Genomic DNA, 16,314 nt, shown 5'->3' with positions numbered 1-16,314 from the left:
TAGAAAATGGACAATCTCCTGCTGTCCCTGAGAGTACCCTCCAGCCTGTGGGCCTTGGATCTGAGGGTCTAACAATTCTCCTATGCAGATACATTCCACAGAGAAGCAACCTAGGGCTCCAATGGGGGAGCCCTAACGAGGTCACAGAGTCCAGCTCTAGGGATGGCTGGAGGCTAGAGAGGCTAGAGGGGAGGAGAGCCAGAAACCTGGGGAACAGCAGGAGGACCCTGATAGCTTAGTGTGGAGCAGTAAGATAGCGATAGGGGTATGTATGGCCAGGGCTCAAGGGTCTTCAAGGATAGGAAAAGTCTTGGTCCTAGCAGAGAACCTGCCAGAACCCAGCTGGGGTCCCCATGACTCTGCCATGGCTCTTTTGTCCTCCCCCAGCCACTCAGGGCTCTTCACAATGGGTGTCAGTCTCTGATGGAGTGAGTGGTGGGGGTGAAGAGGGGCCTTGGACAGGGCCACAGGGGTCTGGCCTCTTCTTTGCCTCTGAGGTTGTCAAAGAAAAGAGCAGTGACCAAGTTTATCCAGGGTCCATAAATAAGGCAGCCCCTGAGCTGGGAAGATACACTTCAAGAGGGAAAAGGCCATGCTTGTGTTCTGGGGTACGTACGGGTTGGGGATGATGGGTGGGCCATCACTGGCTACCTGGAGGGAGAGTGGCCTCTAGCATCTGTCCTATTCTCTAGGCTCAGGAGAGACGGTACTCCTCTGCAGAGGTCTCTGCAAACCATTTCTGTAACCCTCGCTCCTGGGTGAATAGGTGCAGCCAATAAGCTGTACTTCCAGGAAAAGACATAGGTCTTGGCGAGGCTTATAAGGGACATATTCTCCACGGCGTAACTGAACCCTCCCCACAACAAGCTAAAGATTTTGTTCTGTGGGGAAAAACCCCCATGGGGTCGACCAGAACACAACCTACACCCTCTCCAGAAAATACAAAAGTCTTTATTGATTATTTTCCATTAAAAAATAAAAATAAAAGCCCCCTGCTCTGAGGTTAGGGAACCTGTGGGCAAGAAATGTGCAAAGCTCTAGTTGTAACACAGGGGCAGAGGGTGACCTGAGCCGAGGCAGGCCGGAAGGGAATCTCGCTGATTTAGGCAGAGGCATATTCTGTAAACAGGAATAGGGGTTTCGGAGAGTGACCCTTATCTCCTTGGAGGAAGTTCCAGGTGACCCCAGGCTCTGGGAAGAGGAAGAAGGCCCTTCTAGCAGGTGGAGCATGATTCGGGGGGGGGGGGGACCCTCAACCTGAGATACAGTAAACTGAGGCTGGAAGGCAGAAAGCTGAGTCTAAGGGCCAGGCTGGCCACCCTGGTTCTCTCACTGCTCCTCAGGCCCATCGCCACCCAGAGCCTGTTCATAGGGACAGGGCTTGCGGCAGGGGCCAGCTGGCTCTGCACCCAGGGGCCCTGCCTGTGGTGCTTCGTCCTCTGCGCAGTCCCCCTGACCCTGCTCGCCCTCCATGTCACTCTCATCCGAGTTGTCCTCCTCCAGGTAGCGGTAGCCGCGGACTTTGTGCTGTGGCTTCGGAATGCGCGGCTGCCGCGGGACCAATCCTTGCTGCAACTTCTGCTCCATCCACAGGTATGAGGCTGCTGCTGCTACCAGGGTCACCAGCAACACTGCCAGCTTGGCCTGGGAGCAAGGAAAAGGAGAGACACCACACTCCTTTAGGTCTTCCTTCTCCCCCACCTCCTGGCTCTTCCCTTCCCTGCCCCCTCACCCAGGATTTCCAAGGCAGTCTCTGAGTACAAGGCTCAAACCCCACACAGACTTTAAAGTCACCATATCTCAGCAGGGCTCAATTTCACAACCTAAAAGGGGCTAATCCCTTTGTCTCAGAGAAAACATGAAGGTCTGAGAAAGTCTAAAAGTAGGCCTGACTTCCCTGAACCACAGTTAAACTAGTCCATTGCCCTAAACACAGTAGCACACAGGCAGGTGTGCATAGAGGCACCAGCCTCTTAATCCCATGGCTTGAGAAGTGGGAGCAGGGGGTCTAAGAGGTCAAGGCAGGCTGGGGCTACATTTTGAGACTATGTGTGGGGGATAAAATGTAGCTATAGATACAGATACAGATACCGATATAGATACAGATATATTGATATTCAAATCCACTACAGGGAGGGCACAGTAAATCTTTCCAGTGTTTTTTCTTTTTGTCTTCAGTGTTGGGGTGAGCCATGCATGTACCAGGAAGGTGCTCACCTCTGAGCACGCCTACTCCTCTCTTCAGACAGTTTGACTGTAACCCACAGCCCAGAAAGAAACACACAAATAGTTTTGTATTTGTACTTTGTACTCTGATTCCTTGCTTTTTCGATTCATTTTGCTTTCTTAAAAAAAAAAATGCTGCACAAAGCTGGGCCTGTCAGTACAGGCCTGTCAGTCATCTCAGCCCATAGAAGGCTGAGGTCAGTCTGGGCTACCTTGAGATCCTGGCCCAATGATACAGAAAAATGGAACAAAAACATGTGAGAAGGACCTGCTAAAATGACAGGCTTGGGTTAGGAACAGGCTAGGAACCTCAGGTACACTGATAGGTAGCAAGAAAGACCCTGGCTCCCACCTCCAGCACAGTCAGTAACAAACCAAAATCACCTTTAATCCCAGCACTCAGGAGGCAGAGGCAGGGGAATCTGTGAGTTCCAAGCCTGCTAGGTCTATACAGGGAGTTCCAGGCCAGCCAGGGATACCATTTTGTTTAAAAACAAAACAAGCCCAGTATAATGGTGCATGCCTTTAATCCCAGCACTTGGGAGGCAGAGGCAAGTGGATCTCTGTGAGTTTGAGGCCAACCTGGTCTACAGAGTTCCAGGACAGCCAGAGCTATATCGTCAAAACAATGTAAAAGCATAGAAGAGCTCATTCCTATAGGAGCTGAAATGGGAGGCCCTGGGTGTCCAGAAGTCCAGAAGCTAGTGAGCAGGTGATCCAACCACCCACAGCTCAGCCGAGTGTGCCCACAGGACCGAGGCTAGCAGGTAAAACAGTCACTGGGGTACTGGGTTTACCCCATGGACTAAGGGGTCCTTGGCTCAGTGCTTGGCCTTTAGAAAGTACTGCATTTAGGAGGCTATGAAATCCAAGTCTGTTTCCCAGTGAGGCATGGATACCCAAACTCCACCCATCCTCACCTTCATGGGCAAGCTGGAGCCCAGGTACACAACAAAGATGGCCACGGCCTGCCACCAGTGATAGATGGTGAAGATGAAGTCCTGCCTCTCTTTGTCTTCATATAGGATGCCCAGGAGTGCTGCAGGTAAAGGCACAAAGCAGGTAAGGAACCCTGTACCAGTTCCATCTCAGTTCCTGAGACTGAGCTAGGAAGACCAGCAAGAGCTGTGCACCAATCCTCGCCTGGCCCCTACTGGAGACTTCTGTTACTACACTGTCAAGATGAGCCCAGAGGTGCAAGGACCCTCCACTGAATCCTGTCTGCTTTTGACCCATCACCCAGTGTGCCAAGCACTCAGCTGCTGTTTCTCTACCTTGCCAGGGGCTCAGAAAATAGAAGGAATAGGCAGGAAATAGAAGGTGGGATATCTGAGAGGCAGAAAGAATTCTGGGATAGAGCCACTCTCAGGAGATCAGCTTGGGAAGATGTGAGCAACAGGACACATAGCACCTGAGCACAGGCCAGCCCCATGGCAGAATGCAGGTTATAATAAATGGGATATTTTACTTATGATCTAAAATATATAGATATTTTAGTTATGATCAGAGTAGAGCCTAGCTATATGGCCAAGGTATTTGTAAATATATTTTGAGTCTGAGTCTTATTTCTGAGAGCATGGGGCTGGGAGGCAGAACCAGAGCCTAACTCCTATACATTTCAGCAACTAACTTTTCACAAGCCAAGCCTGGGGGCGGGGGCTGGTTTCCTGGGGGCGGAGCCGGCGGGGGAGGAGCTGGTTTCCTGAGGGTTCACCTCAAGGTGGTAGAGAAACAGCAACTGGAGCTGAGACTCTGGAGCTCAGGACTGGAAAAAGTAAAGGTTCAAAGGTCACATTAAGGGCGATTTCAGGAAAACGACTGAAATCTCCAAAGCTGGCCCAACTTTGAAAAGAGTTTATATGGGTTGTCTGATGGATTAAAAGCTCTCAAGTATGAAGATTGCACAGCCCTGGCTGACCTTGCTAAGCTTGGTCCAGCTCAGAGCATGAACACGTCCATCATGTGACTTGGGGAGGTGGGGACACTTGAAACTGTCAACAGCATTAGACCATGAGGATCAGTGCCAGTAAGGACAACCTACACGGCTGCACTCACGTGTGCCAGCTGTCTGTCACCAACACAAACCCATCTCACACATACCCAGGGAGCCCCCACGCAGCTGAAGCCTGGCCTACCATAGCTTCTTTTCTCAGGCTCTCACTCCAGCTGCCCAGGTTTGAGCATGGATTCTGAGGTTGGGCAAGCTGGGTTTGGACTGTACCTTGATCCTCGTTACAAACAAAAATCCATCCAGGTATGAAAGCACACCTTAGTTCCAGAATGGGGGAGACTCAAGCAGACTGATCTCTGTGAGTTTGGGGCCAGCCTAGTCTACATAACAATTTCTAGGCCAAACAAGGATATATACAAAGGCCATGTCAAAACACAACAAAACAAAACAAAAAAACCAAAAAACAAAAAAAGGGAAAAGAAAGAAAGAAAGAAAAAGAGAGAAAAAGAAGAGCAAATGAGATGGCTTAGTGGGTAAAAGGCACCTGACACCAAGCCTAACCTTTCTGTGTTCAATCCCCAGGACATATGTGGTAGACGGAGAAAATCGACTTCCACCAACTATCCTCTGGACTCCACGTTCATGCCATGACATCTTACTCCCACATTCATACACATATGCATTATAAATAAATAAATAATATTAATTTTTAAGTTTTGGGAGGAAGAGGCAGGCAGATATCTGAGTTTGAGGCTAGCCTGGTCTACAGAGCTTGTTCTAGGACAGCCAAGGCTACCCAGAAACCCTGTCTCAAAAACAAAAACAAGCTGGAGAGATGGCTCAGTGGCTAAGAGCACTGACTACTCTTCCAAAGGTCCTGAGTTCAAATCCCAGCAACCATATGGTGGCTCACAACCATCCATAATGAGATCTGATGCCCTCTTCTGGTGTGTCTGAAGACAGCTACAGTGTGCTTACATATAATAAATAAACAAATCTTTTTAAAGAATTAACTAAAAAGAAAAAAGGAGAATAGGGGGCTGGGGTAATTCCAGCACTCAGGGATCTAAGATAGAATCAAACTTGTTTAAAGTCAGCCTGAGCTACATGGTGAGTCCAGGCCAGCCTGGGCTACAGTGTAAGGCTTTGTCTCAAAACATATAATTGAAGAAGAAGGAAAAAGGCTGAGTGTGGTGGCATATGACTTTGATTCTAGCACTTGGGAGGTAGAAACATGTGAATCTCTATGGGTTCAAGGCCAATCTGGAATCTATATGGTGAATGCCAGACTAGCTGAGGCTACATAGTGAGACCCTGAGAAATAGAAACAGAAAAGAAAGAGTCCAGTTCTGCACCTACACCCTGCAGGACAGACAAGCACCTGGCACCCTCTCCCTCCCTGGAGCCTGGAACTCAGGATCTGTTTCCCGTGCTCAGAAATTATGCTAACATATCCCTGAGTGCTGGTGTGTATTTCTATATACTCTCCCCAGGTCTCTTCACTGAGCCCACACCCACCCGTGTACTCACAAGACTTCACATGTATACCCCTCAGTGTGATGCCCACCTGCTACAGCATGGAACTTCTACACCCTTCAAGAGTATCCATGGGACTTCTCCAACCATCTCTACAGTGTCCACAGAAGTCTTTTCACCCCAGACTATGCCAAGCAATCTCTACCTGCCTCGACTGTGTCCACAGAACCCATAGGATGCTAACAGTTCTGAGCCACCTAGAGGTGACCACAGCCTGCCTCTCCCCCACCTCAGGTGTGCCAGTTCCTAAGGCTGTACTCACTGCTAAGTCCGGTCTTGTTGAGGGCGCTGCCCACACCCCAGAGGGCAGCCACGAAGTAAAAGATCCAACTGTGCTGGAGGACCCGAGGAGCAGGAGCCCAGAAAAAGAGGCTAAGGGTGAGCAGTAGGTGCAGTCCTGCCCCAGCCACGAGCGGGACAGAGCGAGGCAGCCACAGTCCCAGCAGCCCCAGAACCGAGGAGGCTGAGGCACCCAGGCTGTAAGCTATGAGCAGGTATGCCAGTCGCTCCAGCCCCATGGAGCACACGCCGTAGCCCTAAGGAGGAGAGCACAAGGAGGCCGGTTGGTCCCAAGCCCTTCCCACACCAGATGCCGTTTTAGTTCACACCTGTCCTCTCTGGGTCTCCTGGTATTAACTCCCTCTAAGGCTGGTAGAAAGGGTGAAAGCATCTCCATTCTAACTACAAAAAGTTGAAAAATGACTTGTTCATGGTAAAAGACAATGGGGCTGAGAGAGGGAAGAGAAAGAGGGAGGGGAATAATTCAGAATATACTCATACATATTTATACATGTATATGCTGTGCATCTGAAATTCAAGTTTAGCCAGACATCTTGTCTGTTCTTACCAGGGCAAAACCAGTGCAGGCAAAGAGCACCTCAAAGCCACTGTAGATAAAGAAGGGCACCAGATGGCGTAAGCGAAAGTCACGCACGTGTTTGAAGGGCAGCTGGAAGATGTTGCCCCAGCCCACGCTGCGCAGGTCGATCTCTTCCGTGGGCCGGTAAGCGGCTCCACACAGGCCCAGCACCTGCAGAAAGCAGAAGTGAAGGGACTATAACAGGCATCCCGCCCTAGATACACCTACAGCTCTCAGCTCGAGACTCCGCCCCGGACACGCCCACACTTCTACTCAGGACAGTAACCCTATGCCAGGAGTGGTGGCCTAGCAGAAGCAGAGGCAAGAGGATTTCGGTGAGTTCTAGGTCATCCTGGTCTACATAGAGAGTTCCAGGACAGCCAGGACTACAAAGAAAGACCCTACCTCAAATAAAAACAAAAACAAAAACAGAAAAGTGAGCTGCAGTCCCGAGGCACCACCTCAATACACCTACAAGTCTCAGTTTAAATTGTGGCGTACCGCAATGCTTTAACCCAAGGCTCCGCCCCAGACACGTCCAGAGGCCACGCCTTCCTCTTGGCACACCCGTAACCCCGCCTCTCGACCTAAAGTCTCTCCTCCCAGCTTCGGTCCCTAAGAGTTATAGCTCTGCCTTCCAGGACTGCCCTCAACCCTGAGACACACTTGAGACCCCATGAGACCCGTCCCTTCTTTGTCTGTTTCCTATAGCCTTGGGGATCCCAACTCAAGCCTTAGTCTACAGGCGTCCGCCCTGCAACCAGAACTCAGTCCTGATTCTTAGGCTGCTAGCCTGAAACTCCGACCTGCCCACGCACAAGAGCTTACAGGGAAAGAACCCCTTGGTCCCACCACCTCCTCCCCACCAACCCAAGCCTCACCATCAGCATGGCCAAGAAGGCCACCGCCATGAGCACGCTCTCTACAACAATAAGGTTTTTGCTGCGCGGCAGCGTCCGAAGGACCGTCTTGTTGAAGCCATTCAGAATGCCTTGGCTCTTAGTACCTGGGAAAGGTGGGTGGAGACATGGCTAGACTATACTGCAGCCAGGCCACAGTGAAGGTGGGGTGTAGGGGCAGGTAAAGATTCTTCCAGCAATCTCCTTTGGGGTGGCAGTTTGTGAACGGGGCACCACCCACTTCTCACCTCCAAGCATGCAGCCCTGAAAACTGAAGGGGCGGGCCTAGTGTTTGCTGGGTGACTGAGTGTGAACAGGGAAGCAAGCTTCCGAGGTCCCACCCCTCCCCTGGACTGACCGCAGCTCTGCACGTTGATCAGTGTGTGGTTCAGGTCATACAGGTAGTTGTTGAGGAAGTAAATCATGGGCAGCTGGGCACACGCGAAGCTCAACTGTGGGTGGGAGGGTAGCTGGGGGTCAGAGCCCAGGAGGAGAACCAGGCGGGAGGTGGGATCTAGGGAGGAGTTTGGACATGGCCTCTGGTGGTGGGGAGCAGAAGCTCTCCCATCTTCTGGGGACAGCCCAGAGTAGTAATGGGGTGCCCATGGCAGGAGAACTTCCTCCTGAGCACTGTGGAAGGGAAGAGGTCTCTCTCCATCACTAGAGGTAAGAGAGCAAGGTTAGGCTCAGGAAGGCTGAGAAGACAATGGACTAGCCTGTAATATATGGACTCTGGACTATCCTCCTCTTCCCATCTCCCCCGGGGCTTCCTGTAGCACTTACGTGGAAGAAGCTATAGAAGATGGCCTGGAAAACCAGGAGATAGGGTGCGTGGGAACCTCGTGGTGGGCGCTGCTGAGGTCCCTGCTCATCTTGCTCCTTGTAGTGGGAGTATTCATAGTACTTCTGGGACATCCTGGAGCAAAGAGAGTGAGGGCTTTCCCCAGCCTGCCCTCTGCCACACTTCTTTACAACTACAACTACAGGCTAGCCAGCTTCACAGGGGAAACCAAGGCCCAGCAGAGTAAAAGGTTTGCCTAAAGAACCTTAGCTAAAGTTGGCAAAGAAGTAAATATTCGGCCAGTTCTCCAGCCTCTGCTTCACTGCCACCAGGCTTACCTGGTGATATAGTTGCCCATGGAGGCCCACAGAGGCACAATGGCCATGCCCAGAGCCACAGCAGAGGGCACCAGCGTGTAGTAGCGTTCCCAGTAGTTGGTAGAGACAAAGAGGGCATAGATGCCCACAGCCAAGAACATCATCCACTTGGTACCAAAAAACCTGTTCAGAGGGAGGGACATTAGTACCACAGGTCTAGGGATTTTTGTGGCCTGAAACCATGAGGGCCTTGGGTCCCAGTTCCTAAGGCCGTGGGAGGTCAGGGGAAGCCTTAACCTGAGAGTCAAGGGTTGAAAGATACAATCTCAGAGACACTGACTGGCAGGGTGGCCTGTGCTCATAGCTGAGATAGTGGCACAGGCCGTGCCGCAGGCTTCTCACAGTCACTGTTAGAATATAAGACAAGAGGGCAGGCCCGGAAAGATCACTCACTCAGTGACATGCTTGCTGAACACACAATCTCCTGTGTTCCGTCCCCAACCAGTGTGCCCCAAGTCAGGTGCACTGCCTGCATTTGTAATCCCAGCACTGGGGAAATGCTGATAGGCAGATACTGGGGTTCACTAGTCGGCCAGCCTAGCCTAAGGAACAACAAGCCCTGAGTTGCAGTGAGGGGCCCCTCCTCAAAGAAACAAAATAAGATGGACCTCTGGCCTCCACATATACCAACACACACACACACACACACACACACAGAGAGAGAGAGAGAGAGAGAGAGAGTGTAATTTTAAAAATAAGTAAGGTGGGGGTTGGAGAAATGGCTCAGTGGTTAAGAATACTAGAGCTACTAGAGCTCTGGCTGTTCTTCCAAAGGACTCAGTTCTGATTCCCAGCACCCACATGATGGCTCACAACTGGATGTAACTGCCTTTTCAAGGGATCAAACACCTCTTCTGGCCTCCAGAGACACCAAGCATACACATGTATAGGCAGACAAAACACTCATACACATAAAAGTAAAGATAAGATAAAAAAATAAATCTTTACCAAAATAATGTTGGAAGATCAAGAAAGACACTTGGCGCTGACTTCTGGCCTCCACATGTCTGCACAGGCATGCACACACATACACACGTTTATCATACTCCAACATTTTGTTAATCCTTTTTTATTTTCTACTTTAAGACAGAGTCTTATTCTATAGCCTTAGCTGGCCTGGAGCTTGGTGTGTAGACCAGACTGAACTCCTAGTTATCCACCTGCCTTATTTTTCATTGCTGGGATAATTACGGCTAGCACACCTGGCTGAGTATTTTATAATCCTTAAGAAAAGACAAGAGCCAGGCATGGTGGCGCACGCCTTTAGTGCCAGCACTCGGGAGACAGAGGCAGGCAGATTTCTGAGTTCGAGGCCAGCCTGGTCTACAGAGCGAGTTCCAGGACAGCCAGGGCTACACATACAGAGAAACCCTGTCTCGAAAAACCAAAAACAAGGAAGAAAGAAAGAAAGAAGAAAAGACAAGGCCCTAAAGCTCAAAGCTCACATCCCACCCCACACAGTGACAGTGGGAGACTTCAACAGCCCACTCTCAGCAAGGGACAGATGACAACAGCCCACTCTCAGCAAGGGACAGATGACAACAGCCCACTCTCAGCAAGGGACAGATGACGGAAACATAAACTAAACAGAGACACAGTGAAACCAACACAAGATATGAGCCAAATGCATCTAACAGATATTTATAGAAGATTTCACCCTAAAGCAAAAGAATATGCCATCTTCTTAGCACTTCAGGGTACCTTCTCCAAAACTGACCATATAACTGGTCACAAAACAGGCCTCAACAGACACAAGAAGACTGCTATAATCCCATGCTCCCTATCAGCTCAGCACGGACTAAGGCTGGTCTTAAATACAAACAAAAACAACGGAAAGCACACACACACATGGAAGCTGAACAACGCTCTACTCAATGATAACTTGGTCAAGGAAGAAATAAAGAAAGAAATTAAAGGCTTTTTTTTTTAGAATTTAATGAAAATTAAGACAGATTATACCAAAACTTATGGGACACAATAAAAGCAATGGTAAGAGAAAAACTCATAGCTCTAAGTGCCTCCAAAAAGAAACTGAAGAGAGCATACACTAACAACTTGACAGCACACCTGAAAGCTCTAGAACAAAAAGAAGTAAATATGCCCAAGAGGAGTAGATGGCAGGACATAATCAAACTCAGGGCTAAAATCAACCAAATAGAAACAAAAAGAACTATACAAAGAATCAACAAAACTAGGAGCTGGTTCTTTGAGAAAATCAACAAGATAGATAAACCTTTAGCCAGACTAACCAGAGGGCACAGAGACAGTATCCAAATTAATAAAATCAGAAATGAAAAGGGAGACATATAAAATATATCTTAAAATAATTATTCTATTTGTTGAATATTAACAGTTGAAGATATTAAAATCGTGTTCTACAAACATAGAAATATTGATAAGTTTTCTCACTGTGCTTGAAATTAGTAATTTCTTAATATCTAACTTCAAAGAGTTTTTGCTATTTTGAAATTTTAAAAATATATTTACTGATAAAATAATTTCTCTCCTAGAAACACTGATAATCTTTTTCTAAGCAAACTGATTGTTAGGCAATATACACAGATATATAATGCATTTTAAATACTCTCTCACTATCTCAGGTGGTATCATATAAGGGCTTTTGAATATATTTCCTTTTTTTTAAGGATTTATTCATTATTGGTGTAAATACACTGTAGCTGTCTTCAGACACACCAGAAGAGGGCGTCAAATCTCATTACAGATGGTTATGAGCCACCATGCGGTTGCTGGAATTTGAACTCAGGACTTTTGGAAGTGTAGTCAGTGCTCTTAACTGCTGAGCCATCTCTCCAGCCCCTAAATATATTTCTTTTTCTTTCTTTCTTTCTTTCTTTCTTTCTTTCTTTCTTTCTTTCTTTCTTTCTTTCTTTCTCTCTCTCTCTCTCTCTCTCTTTCCTTTTCTTTTCTTTCTCTCTCTCTCTCTCTCTCTCTCTCTCTCTTTTTTTTTTCTGAGACAGGGCTTTTCTGTGTAGCCCTGACTGTCCTGGAACTCACTCTGTAAACCAGGCTGGCCTCAAACTCAGAAATCTGCCTCCCTCTGCCTCCCAAGTGCTGGGATTAAAGGCATGAGACATCACTGCCTGGTGAATATATTTCTTAATAATTCATTTTTAATATTCTATGTTCTTTTACTATGCTTAACGGTCAAAGAATATTTTGTATGTTTTGAAACAATTTAGTATTCAACATTATAGTATCCTCAGTTATGGATAGTGTTAAATATTCATTAATGATATTTTTAGGGTATAAAAGGATATGAATATAAAAGTTGAACAAATTTTTATGTATTATTTGATTCTCAAAATACTCAATATTATTAATATAACATTATTAATAATATTATTAATTGATTATAAAATGCATTTAAATAATAAAAAATTAAGAAAAAAAGAAAAATTAAAAAAAACAACAAAAAAAGAATAGTCCAGCCTGGATTCAGTCCCCAGTACCACATAGACTTGGGCATAGAGTTACATGCCTGTGTCACAGCACTGGGGAACTTAAGTCAAGAAAAGGAAAAGTTCAAGGTCTCATGTCCCAAGCCAGTCATGTGTGTGTTTGATGCCCCTGGAAACCAGAGGAGGTGTTGGATTCCTTGAAACTGGAATTACAGCTGGTTATGACCCACCATGTAGGTGCTGGGAATTTAAATTGGGTCCTTCAAGGCCATTCTGGGACATAGGAGATCCTGTCTGTCAGTAAATAAAGTCAATACATGACCCACACAGGGTTAGTGCCACAACCCAGCGGTAAAGCGCTTGCCAAGAGTGCATAGTATCCTAGGTCCACTCACCGACACTTAAGGAGGAAAAAGTTAAAAACAAACAAACAACAAACAAACAAGAACAAAAAACAAGGAAACTAAACCAGGCATGCACAGCTAGTAGGTGTGCAGGATACAGGACCCTTTGAGAAAGGGTCACGGTGACTGACTTTCAGCTAAATCCTTTTTTTGTTTTGTTTTGTTTTGTTTTGTTTTGTTTTGTTTTGTTTTTTCGAGACAGGGTTTCTCTGTGTAGCCCTGGCTGTCCTGGAACTCACTCTGTAGACCAGGCTGGCCTCAAACTCAGAAATCCGCCTGCCTCTGCCTCCCAAGTGCTGGGATTAAAGGTGTGCGCCACTACCACCACCCGGCAACTTTCAGCTAAATCTTAAACCTACAGGCTACGCCCTTCAACTCTGTGAGGAAAGATTGCTTCATGTCTAAAGTAAGAGCAGCTACCCTGGCTGTGTGATGGAACAAAATAAGACTTTACTCTGCATTAGAGGTGATACATTTTAAGAGGTATAAAGCCAGCCAGCGTGATAACACAGCCGGTAGTCCCAGCACCCAGGAGGCTGAACTAGAAGAATCCTGAGAGTCAGCTGAGGCTCCTGGGTGAGAGCCTGTGTGCAGGTTAGTTGATGGTCAACTTGACACACAAACTGGAGTCACTTGGGAAGAATGAATCTCTGCTGAGTCAATGCCCCCAACAGATTAGCCTGTAAGGAAGCAAGCCTATGATGAATTTTCTAGATTGCTTCTGGATGGGGGGCGGGGGGACCACTTAGGTGGTGCCACCTCTGGGGTGGTAGACCTGGGTTCTATACGAAAGCAGGCTGAGCAAGCCAGTAAGCAGCATTCCTCCATGGCTTCTGCATCCACTCCTGCCTCCAAGTTCCTACCTGGTTGAGTTCCTGCCCTGACTTCCCTGGATGATGGACTATCATGTGAAATAAACCCTTCCTCCCCAATCTACCCATTTCAGGAGTCTCATCAGGCTGGGGAACATTTCTGCAATGGCCTGGAGGTTGAACCATATGTGCCCTAGAGCTCCAGCCTGACCAACCTGAGCCTCTGCAGCTAAGACCTTTTCTGTGAGACCTTTTTTTTTTCAACATAGTCATGGCTCACTGGGCTGAGAACCTGGGCTGTGCTGGGGGTTTCAAGGCTGTAGCCCAGGAAGTCACAGTTTGTCTGGTAGGATGCCAGAGTCCCCATGAAACCAAATGTGCAGATGGGGGGAGGGGGGATGGGGGATCTCTTGGTTCCTCCTCTATAGCTGGGATTTCCCCTTTTCCTTCTCACTCTTCCAAACAAGCAAGGCCTCTCTGCAGTTCGCCTCAGTCCAAAATAGGAGGGCAGCAGGTGGCCTTATGATCCAACAGTCTCTGTACCCCACAAAGTCGGGGGGGGGCGCGGAAACAGAAGTTTGGCACCTGATGAGCACAGGTGTGTAGAGCAGGGCAGCGATAGGCGTCACGTTGATACCCATCAGCATCTTGCTATCGATGTCCGGCAGCCCCATGTTGCCATACTTCACCTCTCTGTAGGTCTCATCATAGTGCAGGATCAGTTGCATCTGCAGGAGGCCTGGGGACAGGGAGCATCGTAGAGAGCTCTAATCAGTCTGGCTCAGAACAACTAAACAAGCTCACGGCAAGGCTGGCAGGGCGCCGAGTCACCTAAGCGACCCTTTCCTGTATTCATCAGGACCAGGATAAGAACAAGACTCCCGTTCCCAGCCTCCCGCACCGAGTCTCTGGCTGGGTTGGGGGCACACTGGCTTGTGGCACACCCCGCCTCCCAGTCCCAAGTGCACGCCACAGCAACAGCAGATGTGACCCGGGAAGTGAAAGGGGAAGGAGGCCAGCTAGCCGCAAGGTTTCTCTTTCCAAGCTCGGGAGTGGAGGGGGAGGGGAAGCAGAGGGCTAGCAGGGTTAGTGTGTCCTCCCTACCCAGGTAGACGCCGTAAGTAAGGGTGACACCCGTGCTGGCCGCCAGCACGTTCTTGACCACTCCGAGGCGCTTGCGGCGGTAGTAGCGGCGCTCTTCCTCCTCCTCATTGTAGTTGGGGTACGCACCCACGAGTTCGTCCAACTGCGGGCCAATCACTAATCACATGTTGGCTCCCCGGTCGGACTCCAGACCCTATCCCGGCTTCCAGGAACTCAGGTTTCCCATCCAGGGTCCTAGTCCCCATCCCAGGGCCCCCGCACCCCACTCGGGGTGTCAGTCCACAATTCTGGATCTCTGTCCCCCTGACCCGGAGTCCTGGTCTCTTCTCTAAATCCCTGCTCCCCACTCCGGGTTCCAGCTTTCCACTCAGAGCCCCATCCCCTATTCCAGAGTGTGTTCCTACTCTGAGACCCTGGTCCCCAGTCTGGAGCCCCGCCCCTCATCCTAGGGTACAGGGGGCCTCCCATCCCAGGGACCTTCCCCCCCCCCCCCCGGGTGCCCCGCGGGGCAGTCGGTCCGGTGTCCCATTGTGTTTCCCTGCCCTGCTCACGGGAGCCTCTGGCCCATCAGGAACTCCGTGCCGGTCTTCATCCCCTTGAGGACCCGCGGCCCCGGCCACAGGGTAGAGCGGAGGCTCCACCTCCATGACCAGATCCAGATCAAGGGCTTGCAGTTCTGGGCACCAGCAGCTGGTTGGGACTTCCTTCATCAAAGACCGCCCTGTCTAGTAGGCCCCACCCCGTCTAGTGTGGGCCGCCTCCTCCTAATACTGTCCATGGTGTGTGTGTGTGCGCGCGGTATGTGTGTGTGGTATATATGTGGTGCATGTGTGTGCATGCGTGTGTGATTTTTGTTTATGTGTGTGTGGTGTATGTGTGTGCAGTCTGTAGTGTGGTGTGTGTGTGTGTGTGTGTGTGGTTTTTATGTGCTGTGGTTTATTTGTGTGTGGTGTATATAATTTTTTGTTTGTTTGTTTTTTTGAGACAGGGTTTCTCTGTATAGCCCTGGCTGTCCTGGAGCTCACTTTGTAGACCAGGCTGGCCTCGAACTCAGAAATCCGTCTGCCTCTGCCTCCCGAGTGCTGGGATTAAAGGCGTGCGCCACCACTCCCGGCTGTACGGTGTATATAGTATGTGAATGTGATGTGTGTGGTGTATGTGTATGTGTGTGCAATGTGTGTAGTGTGGTTTGTGTGTGTATGTGTGTTGTGTGCTTGTTTTATGTGTGTGTACAGTGTGTATGTATGGTGTATGTAGTATGTGTGTGGTGTACGTGTATGTATGCAGTCTGTAATGTGTGGTTAGTGTGTGTATGTGGTATGGTTTGTCTGTGTGGCATGTCTGTATATGTTTTTGGTTTGTGTGTGACTTTTGTATGTGTGGTGAAGCAGAAGGTGGGCTTTTGTTGGCTCTATGAAGGGAGCAAAGGCGGAATGTAGTGCAGTTGGTCAGGTGCTTCCTGTCATGAGCAGAGTCCTGGGGTGATCCTGGGGTGGTCATGGCTGTGCACACCTGTAAGTCCAGCATACAAGAAGTGGAGAAAAGAGACCTGGTATTCAAAGAGTCATCTTGCTACATCTCAAGTTTGAAATTTGAAGTGAATACATGAGATACTGTCTCAAAAATAAAAGTGAAAGAACAGAGAGAGGGTGGTGCCATCATCTGGGGCATGGAAGACACAGGACAGGAGGGACACAGTGGACACTAGGAAGCTCTGAAGCTGTGTGGCTGCAGAGTGGACACCAGTGTTTACAGTCTCATGTGGTAGCCGTGGTGAGCCTGTGGCTGAGTGATCATATTGTTGGGAATGGCAGTAGACTTTGAGACCCCGAGAGGATGCAATCCTATAGGATAGAGGGGTCAGGTGAGGCGTAATGAGAAGAGAGCAGCTGGAATAGGGAGGGGTGTACCACAGGGAGTGGGCTCAGTGGGCACTGAGTGGAAAG

General features: G+C 49.0%; 1 protein-coding gene across 3 annotated transcripts; it reads right to left on the bottom strand.

Moving 5' to 3' along the window:
• Positions 1–931: 931 nt before the first annotated feature.
• Unc93b1 (unc-93 homolog B1, TLR signaling regulator) lies at positions 932–15,114 on the bottom strand. Of its 3 annotated transcripts, NM_019449.2 has the most exons (11): positions 14,920–15,086; positions 14,369–14,510; positions 13,850–14,003; positions 8,591–8,752; positions 8,255–8,387; positions 7,830–7,923; positions 7,454–7,578; positions 6,561–6,743; positions 5,976–6,249; positions 3,147–3,265; positions 932–1,644 (listed from the first exon to the last, which is right to left on the bottom strand). In NM_019449.2, the coding sequence occupies exons 1-11, from the start codon at positions 15,076–15,078 to the stop codon at positions 1,330–1,332; spliced, it is 1,860 nt and encodes a 619-aa protein (NP_062322.2). In that variant the 5' UTR covers positions 15,079–15,086; the 3' UTR covers positions 932–1,329. The 3 variants fall into 3 exon arrangements, with proteins under 3 accessions (NP_062322.2, XP_006531861.1, NP_001154900.1); XM_006531798.2 differs by lacking the exon at positions 8,591–8,752 and having other exon boundaries at positions 14,920–15,114; NM_001161428.1 differs by lacking the exon at positions 5,976–6,249.
• Positions 15,115–16,314: the final 1,200 nt, after the last annotated feature.

This window comes from Mus musculus, chromosome 19 (genome assembly GCF_000001635.26).
Source record: "Mus musculus strain C57BL/6J chromosome 19, GRCm38.p6 C57BL/6J".
NCBI classification, from domain to species: domain Eukaryota; kingdom Metazoa; phylum Chordata; class Mammalia; order Rodentia; family Muridae; genus Mus; species Mus musculus.
Note: the sequence above shows the minus strand (reverse complement) of the source record. Positions and strands in the feature narration are given on the sequence as shown.

Excerpts from the sequence above, each read along its gene's own strand:
- Unc93b1 (NM_019449.2), bottom strand. The coding sequence starts at position 15,078 with ATGAAGGAAGTCCCAACCAGCTGCTGGTGCCCAGAACTGCAAGCCCTT. Across the intron at positions 14,511-14,919 it reads CTGATGGGCCAGAGGCTCCC|TTGGACGAACTCGTGGGTGC; the intron begins GTGAGCAGGGCA and ends ATTGGCCCGCAG. Across the intron at positions 1,645-3,146 it reads GCTCCAGCTTGCCCATGAAG|GCCAAGCTGGCAGTGTTGCT; the intron begins GTGAGGATGGGT and ends CCTTGCTCCCAG.